This window comes from Oxyura jamaicensis, chromosome 3 (assembly GCF_011077185.1).
Source record: "Oxyura jamaicensis isolate SHBP4307 breed ruddy duck chromosome 3, BPBGC_Ojam_1.0, whole genome shotgun sequence".
NCBI classification, from domain to species: Eukaryota; Metazoa; Chordata; class Aves; order Anseriformes; family Anatidae; genus Oxyura; species Oxyura jamaicensis.
The window spans coordinates 82,649,350-82,672,402 of NC_048895.1; the positions used below are offsets into that span (position 1 = coordinate 82,649,350).

The 23,053-nt window shown below is 38.2% G+C and overlaps 1 protein-coding gene across 1 annotated transcript in view; it reads left to right on the plus strand.

The window, feature by feature from the left end:
- The window catches only part of ME1 (malic enzyme 1), a 174,823-nt gene that overhangs the window by 87,107 nt on the left and 64,663 nt on the right, over positions 1 to 23,053 (plus strand). Inside the window, exon 6 of the mRNA XM_035321390.1 lies at positions 16,025 to 16,128. Coding sequence (XP_035177281.1) covers positions 16,025 to 16,128 — 104 coding nt within the window. The remainder of the gene's footprint in view (positions 1 to 16,024; positions 16,129 to 23,053) is intronic.

The following is a 23,053-nucleotide window of genomic DNA, read 5'->3' on the forward strand; positions in this document are numbered from 1 at the left end:
GCACATAGAAAATAATGAAACAGAAGAGGAAGAACAAATGAAATCCCAGCTTTAGGCAACAGACAAGAAATTATGTTAAATAAGCTCACTTTTAATGGAACTTGAAGTAAATGGAAAATTAAAGGTTTATATCTGTCCTCTTGTGAACAGTACATCCAAATCAATAGCCTGACAAGGCAAGTCTGCTCTCAGAAGGAAATACTGATCTAAATTGTTAAATTTCATCCCAACTAGAGGATAATTTATAGCAGTTTTTACACATGTAATTAAAGATACAATTATTTTAAAACAAATGTAATATAGTGACAAAAAGTATTTACTATTTATCATGAAGTATTCATTTTTTAACCTAAAACTTCAATTACTGCCAAAAATGCTCTGGATTCTGGGTTACGGTTTTTAGGTGACATATTCAGCAAAGGACTTAGTTAATCATCTAGTCATGTAGTACACACACTGGAAAAGTAATTCATGATAAATTAAAGGACTACATCTGTATTGTTGTTAAATATTCAAGTAGAGTGGCATTTTTAGTTAAATCACAGAGCAGTTTCAGCTAGGTATTTCTGTTCCTCTGTTTGCATGTTAGAAGCATATCAGTGGCAAATGCCAATGTCTCTCAGGCCTTCCTTGGGCTTTTATACACATCAGCTTCCCTGTGTTTTCTTCAGGTTTGTTAACATTTTCATGTTGTTCTTAGTGAGTCATATCTTATCATTGCTATTTCTTTCTTATTAATATTTTCACAGCAGCTTTCTGTTTGTTATAGACATGAGATGAATCCTTCAAAAGATACAATAAACTCTATTTTTTTCATTAAAGAAAGATGTCAAATACATCCCCTATGTTACAAGCCACTTCAAACTTGAATATAAACCTCCTTTACTCCAAGGATTCACATGTACATGAAGTTCTTGAAACACTGATAAGTTGTGATAGACTAGCTTGGGGGTTTACTTTACATATTTGGTGGCGGGGGAGCCAATTCTAAAACTTCATTTGGATTTCTCATGCCTCATTATTTTTTCTCTGTAGATCAGGCGTTTCAGCCTGATGCAGTTTCCTAAGAAACTTCTTGGCTCCCATGTGCCTGAGCTAGTGAGATACTCCCTGGAATATGTCCACTGGCACAGCGCTTTACATACAGATCAGAGAAGTGAGCGAGTGGAAACATGGTAATATTTACCAGCGTATAGAGCTGATTATGAATTTTCCACCAAATTTATTTGGAAATTTAATATTTCAAAATACATGATTTTATGTTACCTAAAGTAAGAAACAAACTGCTATGCAAACATCCATCAGAATTTCAGAATGTTGCCTCATTTTCTGTGAATAAGTAGGGCTGGCTGTGTGGGGACATTTTTGTTGACTATTACTGAAGTTGGCATTAGTTAATATTGAAATTCTTCTCTTGATGGTAGCAATAGATTTGGTTAAATGAGTACTTATCCAAGGTCATCTTTTGTAGCTTGTTAGAACTCTTGCTCTGTGCTTTCTTGTATATACTGACTTTCCTTGACTTTATTCAGAGAATACAGACAGGGAAGGAATTGTCATTCTTGATGTGCTCTTCTGAATCTTGTGGAAAAACAAAACAAAACAAAACATGAATTTTGATACATGTGACTGTTTTATTCTAATACAGACATATCCATTATTACGAATAATGAGTCAAATAAGAGTCTCCAAATGTCTCTCTAATCAGACATCCACCCAAATTCTTAGTAATATTTGGTTTCAATGTATTTCATCACACAAAGTTAGATACTATTTATTGGTAAATTTGTGTTTTTCACATGATATTCTGAAGTAATACAGAGTTCTGCTATTTTTTAAATTCCAGTAATCATAGTATATGCTAGTTTTTCCTATCTCTAACTGTAGATGCATATTCCAACTTTACATTCACTTATGTGGAAGTGTTTTGTGCTCATGCAGATGTGTCCATTAAATCATACACAGAGTTAATATGTGTGGGATGTTAGAAAATTCCATATTTTCACATGGCCCTGTCATCAACAGAAATGGTAAATTGTTACTTAACACGGAGGTCTCTGTTGCACAGAATATTCTGTATTTTGGAATACTGTGTTTTATTTGGAAACCACATTTCCTCTTTTAATCTTGTTAAATATGTCAGACTGCATGGTCGTTTGCATCTGACTTTTGTCCGTTTCTTTTTTTTTTTTTTTTCCATATGTTTCTATGTTCCAGATTTACGCTGAGAACTATAATCAATTTTCACAGACTCTTTTCTTGCAAACATATCCAATGTGATGTGTGCAGGAAGGCTCACTGACGAGATGCATCAGGCAATTGTCAAAAAGTTGATGTCTTTATCCTTAGGAATGGAAAAAAGGTTCATTCTCCAGTCCAGGCTTTTTCCAGTGACCCAATTAGAGCTCAAGTCCTGCTGAGGTAGACCTCTTAGCTTTGAGAGAATGCTGAGGAAATCAGTGTTATCAGTCAAGGTTATCTGTTACGTAGACTTAAAAATGCAATTCAATGTCATTTAAGGAGACTTCTTCCACGTTGATTTCCTTGCAAGAAATTGGAAAGGATGTGTTTTACACAATTATTTTCATTGTTTTTAACAGTGAATATTACCATCTCAGAATTCACTTCTGCAAGAATCACGTTAGGTTTTTACTGAATGCTTCAATAATTAAATTTCCTAATTTTTACTTCCAACTGTATCCTCAAAGGTACATAATTCTTTAGCCAGGAATATTTTTAACCCTCTGTAGACTTTTCTTGAAGTGACTACAGAGTATTCCTGAGATGGGACTTCATGAAGAGATAATGAAGTTTCTAGTGTGTTTCAGTCTATAAAAAATGGTGTCTTGGAGAATCTGTGAGTTTGTCTCCTATTTTGTCCATAGTATTTTTCAAATTGTTGTTGTGTTGTTTTGTTTGTTTGTTTTGTTCTCTTTTATTAGTGTTTTGTTGGTTTGTTTTGGTTTTGGTCTTTTAATTACTATTATTTCTACGTGTTTAGGTGTTTCCTTGTTTGCATTAAACCTTCTAATTCTTCAGTTGGTAGAAGACTGTACAAATGGCTTGTGCTTCCTAGGGGATTCACTAAATGTGCATTAGGAGAGCTGAACAAGAAAACATCGCCTACCCCTGTTATGAACTAATTGTGTACAAAGGGGAACAGCATTTCCTCACCATATTTAGAGCTGTTAACTGTTTTGACTCATTTGCAAATGGAGAATATCATGTGCTATTCTTTACCACTGCATGCATAACACAAGGAATGTGTTACATCACCTCCCTTGTTTTCATTTAGATGCTTTTCTCAAATTTTGTTAGGCACAGCTTAGTAGCTATGAGTACTGGCAGATTTATCAATAAAACTCAAATATAAACAGGCTTGGTTTTTAAACATATATTCAGTTTAAATATTTTTCTAACTCAATTTCATAATATGTATACTAACAGCATTTTGATTACCTGTGTATTCACTTGTAATGGGCTTCTTTCTTAACAGTGGAAAGACATCCTGTGTTAAAATTGTTTCTGTTACAGTGTTTGTCTCTTTTTGTCCTAATGTAGGTATAAAACCTATCTTGATCTACATTTTGTAGCAAAAATGCTTTTAAAATAATAGTAAAACAACAACAACAACTACAAAACAAACAAAATTAAACAAGAGTAAAGTCTTAATTTTCTTCACCTGGGCTTTACTGTTATCATTGTCCAACAAAGGGTTACTATAATCTTTAAAACACATATGATTGTTTTGGTACAATTAAATGAAAGCAGACTTTCAATTAAATCTTCTATTTTAAATTTTCATATTGTACAATATATTATTATATATTTCAAAACCAGACTTAACTTCACCATCTTCCTGTATTTCCTGTGCATAAAGTTTTCTTACACTGCCATCAAATACTGGAGATCACTATTCACAGTCTCCTTGTAACCACTCAGACTTCTTACGTTGTATGGGTACTAGACCCAAATCTAGACTTTTCTATTATACCCACATAGCCAGCAACATTTTTGCTTGTTTCTTTTATTTTTCCCATACTTACGATTCAACAGAATGAGCAATTATAATCTCATATTTGAATGATTCATCTTAATAACCTGGGCCCCCACTGCTGAACTCAATAAACTCCACATGGCTGGGCAAGAGATGAGTAGCTTGAAAGTCATCCAGACCTGAACTAATTATCTGAGGCTAATTTTATGAAGAAAAGTGGACATTTCTTGTAGAGTAGCTGTCTCAAATTGGTTTAATGAACTGTATCTTAAAATTATCTATTTTTGTTGAGTGGCTTAGACAAGAGCTTAGACAACCTTAGATGTTGAAATATCCAATACAGTTTCTTAATTTAGATAACGTGAATTCATACCTGCTTTGCTCTCCTTTCTCTACTCGGACATGTTGTTGCTGCATTGCTCAGAAGGCTTGTAAAAAGGTTAAAACTTTTTTTGAACATATGTCTACCTCTTATTAAACAAACAATTCGTATCATTAAGAAATGTCATGCTATTGCTTAGTGTGTGAGAAAACCTCAACAATTTTCTCTCACTGTTGTTCCATTGTCATCCTCTAAACTTTGCCATTTTGGCTAGGAGAGTGTAGTATTCTTTTTCTGAGACTGTTAATTTATTTTTATGAAGTATGCTATTTATGAGTATTTCTTTTGTGAAATATTCTACTTCATTAGACCATGGAAAATGTGATGAAGCCAGATGGTGTTTCGGATTGTCACATTTACCAAACAGCATATCTGCAGGGATTTTCAGGACCTGAGAAGAAGCTGAGGAGGAAAGGGCATTAGGAGAAAGAACATAAATGCTGGCACTGGATTTAAGTCTCAGTTTCAGCTCATATTAAAAAAGCATGAGCTGTATACTGGTCTTAACAGCAATTCTGTCAGTCCATTTCAGTTCTTTTCACTCCACTTTTCAGCAAAGGGGATCTATAAAAGAGGGCAGAAATGAATATCTGGAAATGCTTATTTTGGATAGTATGCATGAATATCCATAGACCAAACTGATGGCAGACATTATTTCAAGATACATCAAACATTTCCAACTCTTCAAACTCAGAAGACAGCAACAGATACTGTTTGTTTTTGTTGGCTTCTATTCTTTCTGAAACGGTAAATGCTAACTATCTGCTTCTTCAGCAATTTGACCGGCAATGGAGGAGACGAGAGGGAATGAGCCATAAATATAGCTATTAGTACAAAATGTGAGATAAGATGCATCATTTCTGCTTTCATGGAAATAGGCCTAGTGTCTGGGACAAAACGTCACCGGTTAACGGTAAGCGTGCTCCTACAAACATTGGGCCTTGCACTAGGTGCACAGAAGAGTTTCTGCCTTTTTTTTTTTTTTTTTTTTATGCCTGCTAGGACAGACATAGTCAACAGCAGAATTGTCAGCATTGGAAGAATGTCACCAAACTTGGTTGTTGATGTGACTTCTTTATGTAGGAAGAGACCCAACCCATTTAGCTCCAGCGAAGATCATGGCTGAGTGCCAGCACAGGACAGAGGGATGTCAGGGTCAAAGACATTTTGGTGACCGTAAGACCCGATGGTTTTTTGGTGAATGACCACCATAGGTTTAGTAGAACTGAGAAGACAAGAATACAACAAGTGATGGAGATTTGTAGTTACATGTGAAAGAAAAAAAAATCAAAGCAAAATATCAGAACTGTTGATACAGAAACAAGGCGTACTGATAACATGGAATAAGATTTTCAATTTTATAAACAGTATATCTGCGGATATGTTAAAATTCTGTTCAGTTTACTGTATGTTGGATTGAAGGCACAATTTGTGTGCAGTCAAACTGTGAGTTGAAAAAAATAAAATGTCGCCAATTTCTAGAAAAAGTTGCATTGAAGTTAGACTTGTTTTTTCAGGGTACTATGTAGATTACTCTGGATACTATTCTAGCCCTTCTTAAACATTGTTGTTTGAATACCTTCCATAATTTATTTTAAGCACTTACTGTGGCACCCACAAGTCCATAGCATTATTTCAGCATTTTTGGGTGGGGATTCATATCTTCCTTCACGTTTTTAAAAACAATAAACTTTTAAAGTTTGGTGGTGCTAATCTATTTCTGTAGCTTGTTCCCATTCTCCATATTTTGTATTATGAAGGATATTATTAAATGTTTTGGGTTGTGTGACAGCACATACAGATGGAGATGTTAGCTGTTTAGTTGATGAAGTTCATGAAGAAATGATGGTCATTAGTTGCATGGGGGCTGCTGACAGTCAGTTGTGTAGAGTGCTTCATTGTTAGTCTGAGCTTCTTGGGGGATTCACTAAAAGCTTTTATATAAAATAGATGTCAGTGGTTGTAGGAGATGTCTTGCTAGGTGGTCTGATAATTACATGTATTAAATGGAAGAGATTTATCAGATTTCTTTGCTTTCTGATTATTATCTCTATTTTAAAATATTTATTATATGCAGCATAATCTACTAAAGTTCTAAACAATGTCAGATTCTTCAGGACTATTGTTTTCTCAATAGTCAAGAGATTAAGATTTTCAAGAAATGCCGCTGGCATGCAGACAACCATTTGTTTTCAGTTTTACTGTATAAAAGAGTTATGCATCCTGAAATTGCGTCTGATGAAATCTTGCTCCAAAACCGTGGTTCTGAGCGTCTTCCAAATTCCAACTCAAATTACAGGCATTTGTGGAGTTGGCATCATCCCTATCCCTGCAGACAGATGTTAACATTAGGAGAGTTCTCCGAGACTGTTAAACATAATGCAGTGTCTCTATCTTGCTGTTTATTTTTTTGTGTATCCTAAAATACACAATGAATTAGGCCTCTCTGATCTCATTACCAGCTCTGCTAGATGCCGTTCTGGCAGCATATCATATGGAGCATGCTAGCCTGAACTAGTGCAGCAGTACCTAACATTAGATATTGGGGCGATGCTGTTCTGTTACCAAATCAGTTGTGATCTCTTAAGAGGAAGAGACAGAAAGCAGTATTAAATGGGGACTAATATGCTGTATCTAAGGAAGAGAGAAAATTTACAGGGAGAGGAGCAGGCTGTTGTCTGAGCTCCATTACTGGAAAGCTGAACTTCCCAGGGCCTCTAGGAATTGTCCAGTATTGAGTTTTAAAATACGTAGTTGGGAAATCCTTCCTTTTAAGGGCTCTTATCCTAACCCTAACGCTAACCCTGGGGCTGCCTTCAGCCACTCTTGACTTCATCCTGTTACATGAAAGATGAGGGGTTTTTTTGTTTCAGTTTCATTTACAAAACTCTTTAGAAAGGTGATTGTCAAGATGAGGAACTGGAAGAGCTTTTTTAGAATAGTAAAAAAGAGACCAGGAGATATGCATTGAAGTAATAACCTGCAACTTGTTTGACTGTTTGTGTGCCATCATATTTCTGTCTATGGAGAAAAAGACAGCATATGGTCAGATGAAGAGGAGGGAGAAGAGTAGAAAACCTGTGCTGAAATTTACCTTAATTTATCTAGGATCCTTCAAACAATAAATAAGGATAAAATAAAAAATTCAGGGAGGTTTTTTCCTACTCCTGCCAAACTTTAGGGCATCTGTTGGGATATATAAATTCAGCATTTTATAAGAGTTTTCCAGTAAAGAGCGAATGAAATGATCATTGAAGTGTTGTTACTGCAGATACATTTCTTGTCTCCACATAGTGTTCATCCCAGGAATACAGCTGCCTCTGTGTTCTACCCACATGCACCCTCTGTACAAAGCATGCCTTTATTTTTGGATTGGCACAAGTCACACAGAAAATAGATCGTTCTAGATTTTCTGTTGTATAAATTAAGGAAATTCTAAAATTAGAAATTTTCTCCTTGCTCATCCTCCTAACAATGCAGTGTCCTAGTAATGAGCACCTTGGCATAGTTGCTGTTTAATGTAGAAGTTAAATGTAGATCTAAAAAACGGACTCAATGCATCTGGATGGTGGTGGCACACAAGGACATACCAAGAGAAAGAATTCTACTGCTAATCAAGTAAATGTGATATAAGGATCAGAAGAGTGGCTTATAAAGGATTTCATGAGTTTTAAGAGTTTTAAAGCTAACATTCAGTTAACAGAAGATGTTGGTGCAACCATATTTCTATTTCCTTGGGGAGCTCTCTTAGTTTTTTATTTTTCTAATATGTAGATTTGACAAACTAACTTGATAGCTTTGAAGGAGGTTTTTTTTTTTTCCTTCAGTTACAGTACTTTCATAAATAACATCTAATCCAGCCCTGAAGACAACATCTGCTTTTCTCCTTAGGAACAATACACAGCTTGTACTGCAAAGTCAGTGATGGCAGTTCAATGATATTTGCTTCTGATTGTTTTTAGATGTTAGATTCTGTGTTTGAAAAGAGGCAATGATGTAAGCTGTTTCACCAGAAGAACTTCCAGTGGCATTTAAATTTCCAGGAAAAACTTTTTTTTTTTTTTAAACTCTATCTATTGAATGACAGTGATGTAATCTGGAGTGTTCTTCAGTATTGAGCTATACTCCCAGCTCTTCTCTAACTGGAAGCTGCTGTAGTGTACAGAGTGGTTTAAACTGGATTCTGCAATGAAGTTTACTGCAAGACATTTTTAATAGCAATGGAAATTTGCTGGAATAACTGTATCATTTTAAATATATCATTCACTTGTATAGTTGCCTTTTAAACAAAATCATTTTTAGCATTCAGTATAAAGGATGACAACATATACAGTTTTTGTAGCTGCAGTGTGTTGCTTGTAATGTTAGAGCCAATCCAGAAAGAAGTTCAAGGGTCGCTGTGAATTCTGTGGTTTTGGAAATGGGGAAGTCAGTCTAGGAAGGAACTCCCTAAGGCCAGTGCATCTCTGATTGACACCTGGCTGCAGCCAGCACTGTGAGATTCAAGGTGCTCTTGAATTACACCTGAAAATGGTGAGGTGAGCTTTTTCTTTCTGAAATGTATCTTCTCCTTTCCAGTATTTTAGAAGTAAGCTCAGAGTGACTCAGCCTAGCAGGCTCAAACCAGAAACCAACACCACAGCCCCCAGCACCCCAACAACCCTCTGAGCTTTTCACAGCTTGCCTGATTCCCCCAGCTGGCTCCTGAACAAAACCACCATGTCTTGCCTGACAAAGAGCTGACAGCACAACAGCCTCGTGAAAAATCAGCTGCATTTCACTTCATGGCTGCAGCAACATTTTATCTTAGACTCTGTACTTCATAGGCTGTGGTATTTTTTTGACATTTTAAACTTTAGCCTTGCGGGGTTTGGCTTCCCAGGAGAGCTTTTTGGGAGCTACGCATTGCATGACCAGGACAGGAGGGAGGCGGACAGGCCGTGGATGGAGCCACCCATCACACGTCGCGCCCGGTGGCCACAGGCCTCGCACACTGGGCCCTTTATCTTGTGCCACTTGCATGCACTGGAAGCCAGCCACAGAATGACCTTGGCACGGTCTGGTCTTGTGCAGCCTCTTGCTCGGGGACAGGCTGTGGTAATTTCATAGAGTGTTACAAGATTCCTTCGTGAAGCATTTTTTCCAGTCATTATAGTGTTGTGTTTTTTGTTTTTTGTTTTTAATTAAAGTTCACTGGAACTGACAATTTTTCAGCCAGGCAAAGCTGTCGGCGTGTGTGGGAGCTAGCTCTACAATACGAGCAATGGGCTTAAGTCTTAAGTCGCAGGTCTGTCAATGGGCAGACCTTTTTAGGGTTACAGGTGGGTTTTCTATTTATTTATTATTCATTATAGTTCAACTGTACTATAGGTGGTACCTGTCTGTTGGGCATATCCAGATAAAGGGCTAGCTGATGCTAAAATTTACATTAGTGCATCTCAAAGATGACGTCTCCTTCTTTTGGGAAGAAAGGATAAGGACCCTTTTTACTTACGCACAAAGGGCCATGGTGTCTTCCTAGTAAATATGTAAGGGAGGAAGTGTAGTTCAAAGAAAAAAAGTTACCTGATTATGAAGCTTCTTTTTACAAAGCACTCTACATCCTCAAACCCAATTAATGTCAGTGTTAGTTGCAGGATTTGGTGCATCCAAAACACAGTCAGCATTTGGAAACGCAGAATCTGTTTGGTTTAAGGGCATCATCCTGTATTTCAGACTTCAAAAAAAGCTTGTTTAAAGAGAAAAGGCTTCCTAGTCTAATAGGAAACGAAATCTTATATGTTCTTCCTAATGCCATAAAAAACACTTTGCAGCTGTAAGCAGTTCTTGCAGGGCAGAAAATCATGATTCAGCACGTTAGTGCTTGCAAACCCCATATTTAAACAAATGCAGATTGATTACTACACAATTAATTTTGATAGAAGCGAGTAGTAAGTCCAAAACTTCGACATTATTTTTTACTGATGAACTCTTTTATTGGAAGAAGTTTCACATAGAGTGAAATTTCAATCTAGTGGAAACAAAAAAGATGTCTGAAGTGTCCAACTTTTCTGGAGAACAGAAATTCCACTGTGCTCATCAGCCCTTCCCCGATCTGTGAAAACTGAGACAAAAAGAACTTTACAGGAAGAATCTGGAGTGTTTTAATGTAACAAAATACTAAGAGTTGAAAAAGCAGCAGCATTCCTCCATTTTTTCTAGGTTATTGTGTGTCTCACTGGACCAAATGAAATGCTTTTCATTTCTGGGATGTGGCATGTCTTTGTCCCAAAGCTTCTGATGTTCCCTACAACTGTCATTCCCCTTCAGTTTTATAACTGTGGCTCTATGCACATCATTTCCCATTTGTAGAAATGGAGGGGTTGGACATTTTTAATGTCATGGGGGGAATTTCTGCTCTGAAGCATTACCGTACACCAAATACTTTCTAGGTGGCATTGAGAGGTCTGGACACTCTTTGCTGACATCTTTGTGAGTGGAAAGGCTCAGTGTCTTGCTGCTCTGGGTTCTTCACCTCCAATTTTCCATGAAGCTATGCACTAAAATATGTATCTGTTCCAAAGGACTTCTTTGTGCCAAGTTTGAGAATAGATGACATTTCCGCATGTTTGTTCTCTCCTGATGAAATATATGTGTGCAATTTTCTGTTTCTCTCTGCTTTGGCTTTTGTAGATAAATTAAAGCCAGGTGCACAGCTCAAGCCTTGCTTGAACTTTGATGGTTTGCTGATCTCTTTACTGTAAGTGTGCACAAGTAAGATGGTATAAATGACTTGCCTTTTTGTTAAAGCCCCAAAGGTCATTACGGTTTTAATATGCTCAGGTGGTGCTTCAAAGGACTCTTTGTTATTTTACACAGCTAATTCTAAATAGATCTATATGATCTTTCTAGTACCAGAGCCTCAATTAAGCCCTTTCTTGTAAACTCTCATTTCTATTAAAGCTTCAATGTGCTACAGTGCTAAACCTTAATATTTTAGGACCTTTTTCTTAGCCTTAGAATAAGCGTGCCTGAAAATAAGCTTGTGCCACTCTTTCCAGTGTTATTTAATATGCATAACGAACCCACTAACCAGCAAAAGCAGGGTTGTGTTTCGATGGAGATTAGGTTTCCAAAAGAACAAAACCAAGTTTAAGCTTTGACAACAAGTTGGGGAACAAAAGAAACCCAAGTCATTGAGGAAAAGTACCTAATCATCATGTCAGCTTGACACACTTGATTGTGGTGTAGAACTTTCTCTCCAGTGATCTGTTTTGAAAGCCATGAAATAGTCAATAGTAAATGTTAATCTCTCAAGATGTGTGAACACTCTAAAAAAAAAAAAAAAAAACAAAAAAAACACCAAACAACCGGGGACCCAGTTTGCATGGTGTTGACCTGAGTAACAGGATAATGTGCTTAAGCAGCTTATTCATTCTTCAGCGCCTTTTGGAAATAGAGAAGCTCCACAATGGTTTGCCACTCGGAGCTCAGAAATGACCACTGTTCTTTTCACTTGTCAAATGTTTAATTCTTTTGTCTGCGCCCTGGGTTTCTTCATAGGTTGTTCCAAATGGGACTATAAAGGAACTTTTGGGCTATTTCTTGTCAAACTGTAACGTTTGTGAAGTAGAAGGCACTGAGCTGTAAAGGAATTTCAGGCTCTTGGTACATAGCTGGCCAACCTTTTCATCAGCAATGTGTTGCTGAATTAATTGTTTGCACTTGTGAGACTTCCCAGGATGGAAGTTTAAACATACCCCAGAAACACTGAGTTAAATGTGTTTTTTTGTTTGTTTGTGTTTTTTTTTTTTTTTTTCAATATTCCACATGAAATTTCTGTTCCAAAGATAGGTGAATACATTTCTATAGTGGTCTTTATAAGTAGAGCTGTTTTGGAGTTCCGAGTTTTAGTATTAACTATAGATTTAAATGCCTACATATATTTAAGATGAAAAAAGTGGTATAAGAGAGATAAGAGCCTATGTTTCAAGGCAGATCTGTGGCTTATTTAGCACTTTTTAAAGACAGCATAAATGTGAACACATATTTCTCTTGAACTTTTACAGAATTACTGCCCAGCATAAGCTGCCTTGATGCAATCAGTATGACTCAGTCTGGCTGTGAAGTTTTTGAAATGTCTTGAGAATTTTAAAAATAAAAGGGGCAAAGATATATGTTTTGTTTCTTTTTTCTTTTCCTTCCTTCCTCCCTTCCTCCCTTCTTTCTGTCATTCCGCCTTTCCTCCTCTTTGGGTATTATTTTGCAAAATTAGAACACAGACTGACTGTTTGATAAAAGTCTTGCAGCAGTGTGTTAAAAAAATAAACAAACAAAAATCAATTTGCCTGTTAGGAAAAAACAATTTGCCTTAATCTGGATTGGACCAGGGAGCATGCGATGTGCTTGCAAAGGACACAGAGCAGCAGACACCTACTGGCTGGGAAAGCTGTGGCAGTGGGATTTTGCTTGTTGTCTCTCAGCACCCCTGCGATGCTCTTGATAGAGGTGCCCAGCGGGGAGGCTTCTGCTGCTTGGCAGTTCTGCTTTCCAGCCTTGCTTGCTCTGTCTGGTGGGAAGCATGATGCAGCTCCCACAGGGTTTCCAAACTCATCTTAAAGCCTCACATTGATAAAAAAAAAAAAAAAAAAAAAAAAAAAAGTTAATTTGCATTTCATATGAATTTATCTCCCAGAGAAGTAAAATTATCCCTGATATGTCAGATTTCCCTGAGGTTATTTGACATAGCTAAGGCAAACTCAAGATGGGAATGAAAAAATCATTCCAGAAATAGTTCTTAACTCCAGAATTGGAAATGATTGTATAAAAATAGAAGAACATGCAACAAAGAAAATTACTTTTAGAAGGTACACGGCATCCAGCTCTTGCCAGATTTTCCTGCAGTACCTGGAATAGATACATAATTATGATTTTGGTTTTACTGCTAGAACAGCTAGAATAGTGTAAAAAAGGAGGTAAAATTATTTCAGCCAAAGAATATGCTCTTTAAACATGAAAGCTACATAGAATGGGTGAAGGAGAGACTGAAAATAAGTATTCATATATAGTGATATTACCTTCACTTACAAATTACTTTTAGTTTTAACCTTTTTGTGTTCTTCACTTCAATCAGTTGAGTTAATGATGTGTATCTTCTGAAAATCTATAAATAATGCATTAGGAATTGTTTTGAAATGGTGATGTGTCTAGCATCATTTCAGAAAAATCATATTTTAATCCTGTTTTTGTTTGTTTGTTTTTTAACCTTGTAAGTGATGTCTTTTATGTTTTATTGAAGTGGAAAGAAAAGTGAGGCAGAAACAAACATCACTGTCTGTAGACCAGAACGGTTGTTTGTTACTTATCAGTCTTCAGCTGAGGCTTGTGACCCAAGGGTTTTTCAGTTCTACTACATCAAAGAACTGTAAAAAGAATTTAGGCACTTCTTTAAAATATTCTGTGGTGGTTTTACCCTACTAGACAGCTAAATTCCACCATAGCCACTCTATCACTCCCCCTCCTCAAAGGAAAAGGGTGAGAAAATATGATGAAATGACCCCATGGGTTGAGATAAGGAAGATCACTCACTGATTATCATCACAGGCAAAAGAAACTCGACATAGGGAGACAAATACAATTTACTGGCTGTCACTAGCAGACTAGTATAGTGAGAAACTAAAAGCGAACTAAAACCACCTTGCCCCCACCCACCCTCGTCCACCTCCTCCCCCTGTGCAGCACAGAGGAACAGGGAATGGGGGCTGTGGTCAGTCCCTGATGCTTCATCCCCGCCGCTCCTTCACAGTCCCTCTCTGCCCCTGCTCCCCGTGGGGTCCCCTCCCACGGGATGTCGTCCTTCCCCAACTGAGCCTGCGGGGGCTGCCCACAGGCAGCAGCTCTTCAAGACCTGCTCCCACACGGCTCCGTACCACGGGGTCCATCCCCCAGGAGCAAACTGCCCCAGCACGGGTCCCCCACGGGTGGCAGGTCCCCCCAGACCCCTGCTCCTGCGTGGGCTCCTCTCCACGGGCTGCAGCTCCAGCCCGGGGCCTGCTCCTGCGGGGGCTCTCCATGGGCTGCAGCCTCCTCCAGGCCACATCCACCTGCTCCACCGGGGGCTCCTCCAGGGGCTGCAGCGTGGAGATCTGCTCCATGTGGGACCCATGGGCTGCAGGGGGACAGCCTGCTCCACCAGGGGCCTCTCCACAGGCTGCAGGGGAACTGCTGCTGCCTGCCTGGAGCACCTCCTGCCCTCCTGCTGCACTGGCCTTGGGGTCTGCAGGGCAGGTTCTCACTCCTCAGTCTCCCAGCTGCTGTTCTGCAGCAGGTTTTTTCCCTTCCTTAAGTTTGCTCTCCCAGAGGCCCACCCAGCGTCACTCCCTGGCTCAGCTCTGGCCAGCAGCAGGTCCCTTTTGGAACCGGCTGGAGCTGGCTCTGCTCTGACATGGGGCAGCTGCTGGGTGCTTTACACAGAGGCCACCCCTGCAGCCCCTCCATTGCAAAAAACCTTTCCAGGTAAACCCAATGCAATTTTGTGTTTGTCATTGAAGGCTCTCTCCTGCAATGAGAGGCAGTCTGTATTTTTCTTTATGATGTCTTCCTAATTGAAGTTGGTGTACAGGTTTCCGCAGCCGTGTTGGGTTTGGAAGTTGTTTTCTGATGACAAGTGCTTAGTCAAGCTCCTGGATGATTCTGCAAGCTGTTTGGCCACGTGTTGAAGGATTGTATACTAGATACAGCAGAGAAATTATCTTACTCATTTTCAGAGGTCTGCAAAATGTAATAGCAAAGAGTGTCTTTGTGTGTGTGATCCTGGGAGAGCCACTGAAAGTGTTGAGCCAGGGAACTGCTGTAGCTAGACTGAATTGTCAAAAGGGATTGCAAAACAGTTTGAATACGTTTAGTAAGTTTCTAAATTATCATGTGGAAACAGATCAGAGCAAAACAAAACTATCCAGCAGTGAAGGCATGGAGTAAAATGGGCTGGGTGTTTTTGTGGTCCTAGAGCAAAGTTTGGATCATAGGTCTCAAAGAAGAAAAACTGCAAGTTTTAAGCATAGAAAAATTCAGAAACCATATCCAAATGATGGATATGGATAACTGAAATGAAGAATGCTATAGTCTAAACTGATACTTTAGAAAGCTGTAAGGATAAGATCAATGACTTGTTTGTTTTTGCATATTGAATTTTAGAAAGCAGCACATTATCTGAATATCAGCTTGTCAACACAGTTGAAATGATGGACTAAGTGGTCTTTGGGAGACATTTGTGAAACATGATGATAAAAGTAAAGAAAACAGCTTTTTTTTTTTCTTTTTTTTTTTCTTAATGTCAGAGTGCTGTCAAGATGTAATGGAAAAAGAGAAAAGAACTAACTTTAAAAGATACTTCTGAAACCTGATTTCCTAGATTAAACTTTTACTTTTTCACTTTGAAACAATACCCTTCCTTTGATATTAGGGTATCCATTTTCCTTGATACAAAAGGTTGTTTCTTTAATCCCTTTGTTGCATTTCTTCAGTCTTTATATAGAGGTGGATAAATGGATATGTACTTCATATGCTTGGATTAATCCTCAAACACTGTATTGTTTTCCCCCTTCTTATTAACGTAGAATGTACTAGTGTAACTTGTTCATGTAGTAGTTCAAACATTTTTTTAACAGGCACTGCTAAAAGATCCTTTGTATATTGGGCTAAGACACAAGAGAATCAGAGGTCAAGCCTATGATGATCTCCTTGATGAATTCATGGAAGCTGTGACTTCAAGGTATGTGATATATTTGTGCTATTCATTGGAGAATTTCACTGTGAACTTCATCTTGGGAGAAATAAATGTCCTTAGCTATGAAAGGAAGAAAGAACGATGAGAACAGAGTTGCTAGGTTCCTGATCTTTTTATTTTATAAGATGATCAGCTCTCTCTAACTTGCCTTAAATATTGTATTTTTATGAATTCATTGCATGAGTGGTAACATTTATCTTGAGATAAGTGACCTAGTTTTTCAAATTATTTTATGAGATTTGGACTGTATTTACCTAATAATTTTCTATGCTTAGTGCAGTGCCTACATGTTTTTCACTGTCTCCCTGACTTTGTGTGTGAGATGTCAGCAGTCTGAAAGAAGCTATCATACCTGGCAAAGGCTGTTTCTGCTGCCTGCTTGCAGTTGTGATAATTTAATCTTCTAAAAAAAAAATAACACACACACACAAAAAAAAAACAAACACGTGCTTGTGCCCTGATACAAACCAAATCAGGACTAAGTTTCTAGTATTTTGGTTTTAAATGCCATGGTATAGACCTATACTAAATCATCTCTTTTTCTTGCCTCTTTTTCTCCTGTACAGAAAGTAGTTACATTTATTATTAGAACATGATGCATAAAATACTACATTTCATGTCAATAACACATTTGTTCACATTTTCCTTGTTCATTAAAATATTTGGAGTTCTAGCCCTGCATTCAGTGTGCATACCTAAAATAGCCTAAGTACCAGGATCCTTAGCAAAACATGCGCTCTATCTATGCCTGCAGTGAACTGTAAAGCCAGGTGTGGGACCTCTAAATACTTTCCAGCTCCTTGGTCTCAACTTGTGTCCCATCCATGTTTTGACTCCATGCTGGGACCTTCCCTGGATATGCACAACCTCTGTTCTTCCTGCCCTAGTTCCTGTGTAAAAGAAACTTGGGCAAGTGGGTAGTATTAATTCCCATGCTTGAAGCACAGATTCCTCCACATATCACTTTACTCTTCCCCATCACCCTCAGCTGGCTGAGAATCCCTTGCTCTTGATCTATGGTTTGCTGGTTTGGCTCTGCCCTCTAATGCATCTGCTCCTCTTTTGAATGTTCTCTTTCAGATAAAAATGGTGTATTTCCACCTCCCTCACAGAAGGTTTGGATCATTACAAATTTCTCTGTGGACCAAGTTTTGAGAATTTCTGTCTTAAAGCATTCCCTAACTCACCCTTTGTTTTTAAAATCAAACTTAGTTCATTTTAAATCATTTAAATCATACACTGAAGGAAATCATCAGGGTCAAGCATAGTATTATCTCAATAATGTCTGAAGGTCTGGTTGACTTGTTCTTTTTAATTAAGCATCTTTAAAACTGTAATTTTGAGTAATTTTTTAGCAATTTATGTTAGCCTGACCTTCTGAAAGATCACTTCGTTCTCATCTAAATCTGTCATGGTCTACAATGGTGTCCTTTATTTCATGTTTGAAGTGGAGCATTTATAATTCAAACTTTGTATGTTTTATTTGTAAGTTGTTTTGGCTGTAGTACAACATCCAAATTGATTATGATACTCTTTTGCTAAGATGAAGGGAAAAGTGATGCAGCTAAGACAAAATCAAGTCCATTTGTTCAAATTTCCTATGAAATTTGTTCAATTTCATATGCTCCTAAATTAAGATTTCTACTTGGCTTGTCACTAGGAGACTCAGTGCTTGCAGTTAGTTCTGTTATGGTGGGTCTGACTGTTAAAGGTGCAGGTTGTGATTTGCTTTATTGTGCACTATTTTCTCTTGCCAGCTATTGCAGTGATCTAGGTAATTGTATACTTTGCCTGAATGCTGCTCATCTTTCCCTTGTGAAAGTTTCTCTTGGGTTTTTCCTCTTTTCACTTTTCCTAGCCTCCTGCTGGCTGTTTCACATTTTCTTTACAAGTCTTAGATTCGTGTTTGGTCTGTTATGTTTTAGGTTAGCCATATTTATTGGCCGTTATTGCCATGGTGCTCCAGAAGAGGCTTTCCTATTTAAGATTGCCTAATCAATTCAGAGAATGGGAGAAGTTCCAGGGCAACCTGTTGTCATGTTTTCGGTACCATGGGGTATTTACCTCTAAGACATACATAACCACGAACATTACAAAGCACAAAGTTGTCATGTCTTCGTAATGAGATAAATTTAAAGACAAACTTTAAAGGTGATGACATATATTAAAGAGGAAAGACTGCAAGTTGGAATACTATAATAAATAACTACTTTAGAACTTTCTTATGCTCACAGTTCTCCAGAGAAGCCAAATGCTATTAGAAATGGGAGTGAGGTTTCAGCCATTTTGCTGGGAATGTGTGGAAGTAGCCAGCTGTACAGGGCAGTGTATTTTATACAGGCTTCTTACTGGCTTCCAGGGGAATTTTCCTAGACGTGTATCACCTTGATTGGTTGTTAAACTTTGAAAATCTGCATTTTTATAAGATGGTGCAGCGTCATTTATGGCGTATCATGGTGAAACACCACCTTTACAGAGAAAATGTTATGGTACGTAATAAAGTACTTTATAAAGAAGCATGTAATATGAAGGTATAATTTCATGAACTATAATACTTTCCCCTTCATGCCTTCACTGCTATTCACCTCCAGAAAACCCTTTTAAATCAAAATTATTTATGAAAGAGTCAGTATTAAAAATCAAACAAAGTTTAAAACATCCATTGCTAAAATATTTTGGTACAGTATCCAGTGTATTATCATGGCAGAATGAAACTAGCACAATGTGTTTTTTCCCAGATGTGAGAAGGCAGAAACATATGGAAATTATCTGGTTTTCTGCTGGCTTAAAGCCAGTGAACAGCTTTTATTTATTTACCTATATCTGTATCTGTCTACTTATTTATTACTAGTGCCAGCAGCTGCCCTTTCTGTAGGCAGGTGCTAGAACGTCTGGGGATGTTACCAGGTGTTTCTTGCTTTTGTGTTGGTGTGGTGAATTAAGGGAATAACAATATCCTAAATGGAAGGAATGTTTTATAACATGAGAAAAAACAGACAGATATTTTCATCTCTGAATAACGTAAATCAAACTGTAAAAGCTATTCAGAAATGTTTGTTATGTTCTACCCTATGGAGAAATGGGTGATAAAACCATTTTATACAGAAGTGAGTTTTTCCAATTGACAAGTTGTTCTTACATATCTGTGTTTACAAAGAAAAAAAAAAAAAAAAAAAAAAAAAGAGGAGGGTTTGCTAAACAATACTTCGGTAGCTGGGGTCGATGCACCAAGACTTCCTGTATAACCAGAAGAAATAACTCAATCTTTTCATTCCAGTTTCTATTTCTTTCCTACTTGCCTGCAATGATGCAAATAGAAATACATCAATGGCTAAGAGGTATTCATATACAACAGTGAAGGGATTATGGAAACACTTGAGAGGAAAATATGTAGACTAAGAGATGGAACAAGAAATGAGGCGAGAGGACAAAAGCACCTTTTTAATAACAGGGACTTTCCTCGTCTGATGCAAAAAGTGGATTTAAAGGCTCTGGAAAATTTTTTCCCTTTTTCTGAAGGAGACTTCCTTTTCACACATCTGGTAAAGATAGCTCCATCTTGAACTCCCCGGAAAAAAGCCAGAGCAGGGAAGAATAGCATTCTAGCAACTTGCTTTGCTACAGATCATGCCCAATGGAAGCTACTGTGCACTGGGGAAGGAAATGTCCACCACTGATAGGGACAATACTGACTTGTACCTCTAGCCTGTGAACAGACAAGAAACTCTATGAAAATCAAAAGTAGTATCATGTAACTCTGGTAGGTTATTTTCTCGTCGACCTAAGAGTTGCACAGAACTCTTATTCTATTCTAAAACCTGTGGATTTATGATGCATACTGAAATATCACTGAAACACATATTTTGTATGCATATGATGAAATACACTTTTTGTATGCATATGATGGTGACAGTTTTCAGTTTCACTTCAAGGTGCAATAGCAGTGGATCCTTGAAAAGTAATATCACGGGTCATTTGTGTTCCATTGCGTAGTCATATTTTAATTAAACCCTTCCCGTGCCTTTTATATGTTGTGCTTTTCTTAAGCTTGTGATCTATAAACCAAGCTGCTGACAATTGTAATTCAGTATGTTCTGTCCTAAATTACCATGATGTAGTCATTATTCCTCATTTGCCTGCTTACATTATTCACAGATGGTAGCAGTGTTCCATTTCGCATCGTGTTACTTTACAACAGTCTTTTATAGTAAGTAAGGTTTATCTAACTTTGAAACAACTGTAAGAGTTATAAACCAACAAGAGAAAAATACACAAATATTTAATAGATGTTTTCATCTAGTAGATTACATTGGAATATAATTCAATTTATAAACAATTAATTCTAAACAGACCTTACTTCTGGCAAGAGCACATACTGGCAAGACATCAACATAAAAGGTAATTAGAGCTGTACGTCTTGAAGGAGGTGGTTGGACAACACAGTTCTTCTGACAGTATGTTCAGGCACAGATTGTGAGTACAAGGACATTGGTGCCTCTGTCCTCTTGTGAATTGTGGTAGTGCAAGACCAAGACTTGCATTGTGCCTCTATGTTCCCATATAGTTCAAGTGAAAGTGACGTTCAGAGAGAACACAGAAAGAAATACTGCTGCAACAACTCCCTCCTATGGCAGACTTGGTGAAGATCTTTCTGTTTAGAGATTTTGTCCCTCAGTGGGATTCAGGCCCATTGAGCCAATATTTCTGAAATGTAAACATTACTGTCCTTGTGAAGGTCACTGTGGACAGCAGGATAGGAGAAAGGTAGATGCTTAGGCAGAACCCTATCACTGCCTTGACTGCAGTTAAAGTTGCTCTTTGAATGCACCTTCTGTTTAATTTCCAGTCACTGATGTGTTTATGTTCTTCCTGAAACTGCCTGGTCCCATGAGTCAGGCTTCCTTGCCCAGCATAGCCTCTCAGGTGGACTTTGCTTTTATAAAAGTAACACCGTTCAGGAGGACTCTAAGGTTATCTGCCTATTGAAAAAGGTCCTGAAACTCAAAAAAAATGTGGCCTATTGCTTTGGATAGTGGAGGGTGTTGTGGAAGAGGAAAACGGAAATAGTTTGATAATCAGGGTTTATTTTTTATCCTAGTTATAGAATTCTAGAATCCTAGAATATCCTGAGTTGGAAGGAACCCACAAGGACCATCGACTCCAGCTCCTGGCTCCACACAGGACCACCCAAAAATCAGACCATGTGTCTGAGAGCACTGTCCAAGCGTTTCTTGAACTCCAGCAGGCTCAGTGCTGTGAACACTGTCCTGGGGAGCCTGTCCCAGTGCTCGACCACCCTCTGGGTGAAGAACCTTTTCCTAACACCTAGCCCGACCCTCCCCTGTCCCAGATCCATGCAATGTCCCCAGAGACTCCTCTGCTCTGGGCTGAACAAACCGTGTGACTTCAGCGACTCCTCACACATCTTCCCCTTGAGGCCCTTCACGATCTTCATAGCCCTCCTAATTGTAGCAGCTGCACTGGTTTGCCTGAGGAAAATCTTCATTTTTTATGATTAACCATGATTTGTAGTTATTATCGCTTGCAACATTTAAATTCTCAAGAGATGATACCACTGCTAGGAAGTTTGTTAAGGAGCCCTGAACCCTTCCGCAGGCAGAGGTGCTTGCTGAGGTTCACTGTTTGGAGTCATCCTTGTTTGCCTGTGTCAGAGAAAAAGAGAAGTAACTTATCTCTACATTTTTTATTTTTTATTTTTTGAGATCATGTGCACATTTACTGTTCCTTGTACTGTCAAATCCAGGGGACTCTGAGATGGGAAAAGAAGACTGGGTAGAAGGCCTCTACTTCTGTATATTCCATTAAGTAATGGGGACCAGATTAATTAATTCCCCCCCAGAATTAATATCCTTATAAACAATCCAACATAAAAAGAATGTAGACAGATAATTCTTCTTGTTTTTTGCTGCCTTGTAGCACTCTTCCATTTCTGTCCTGCTAGTTCTTTTGGTGGTAGTTTTCCAGACTGGATTGCTGGGTGATAGCTGGCTGACACTCAGGGGCAGAACCAGGCCACTCCGCAGCAGGAACCTCTTACTCTGAGGAACCTGCTTTGCAGGGGGGTTGGACCTGATGATCTTTCAAGGTCCCTTCCAACCCCTACAGTTCTGTGATTCTGTGAAACCTGAATTCTGCTTCCTTCCTAAAATCACACCTTAAAACCATTCTCTCTTATGCCATAATCTACATCACAGGGTTTTGTCTTGCCTTGGTTGGTCCTAATGCCAAAACCAACCATGAAATTTTGTCCTTTTTCTTCTTTCCGGACTTAGAAATGTGAAAATACTTGTTTTGTGATACTTACTAGCTTATCTACCTTCACATTTTTCTTTAAAACTCATTTGTGCTTTCATGAACTGGAACCTGAAAACAGATTGCAGGTGTTGCTGGATTGATTATTGCCTCAGCTAACTAAGAAAATATATTATCTTACATCCAAAATGTTTTTATCCATCCATCCTTCTCAGTAGCTTTAGTTTCAGTTGCATCTCAGGGCCTGTCACTTTTACAGCTTAACATAATGGAGCTGAGCTCGACTAAGGCTTTTGTTTGACTCTGTTATATAAGTAGCCCAAAACAATGTGTCTCTGCTAAAAATAAGACCCTCTCTCTTGTCACTAGAGGAACAGTCATCATTTCCCAAACACCCGTGTTTTGTGCAGAAGTTGAGTCCTCTTCCATCAGTGTCCTTGGCAAGGGAAGGGCCTATGCCTTGTCATCAAAAACCGCAATCAGCTTTCACAGCGATATAAGCTGTTATGATTCATCACTTCCTTTCTCTTGCACACTCTTGAAAAATGTTGACGGCTTGCCAGAGCAGTAATAAATAAATATAAATATGCCATAGTCAGGGTTTAGGTGACAGTCAAAACAGCAGCAGCGGTGGACC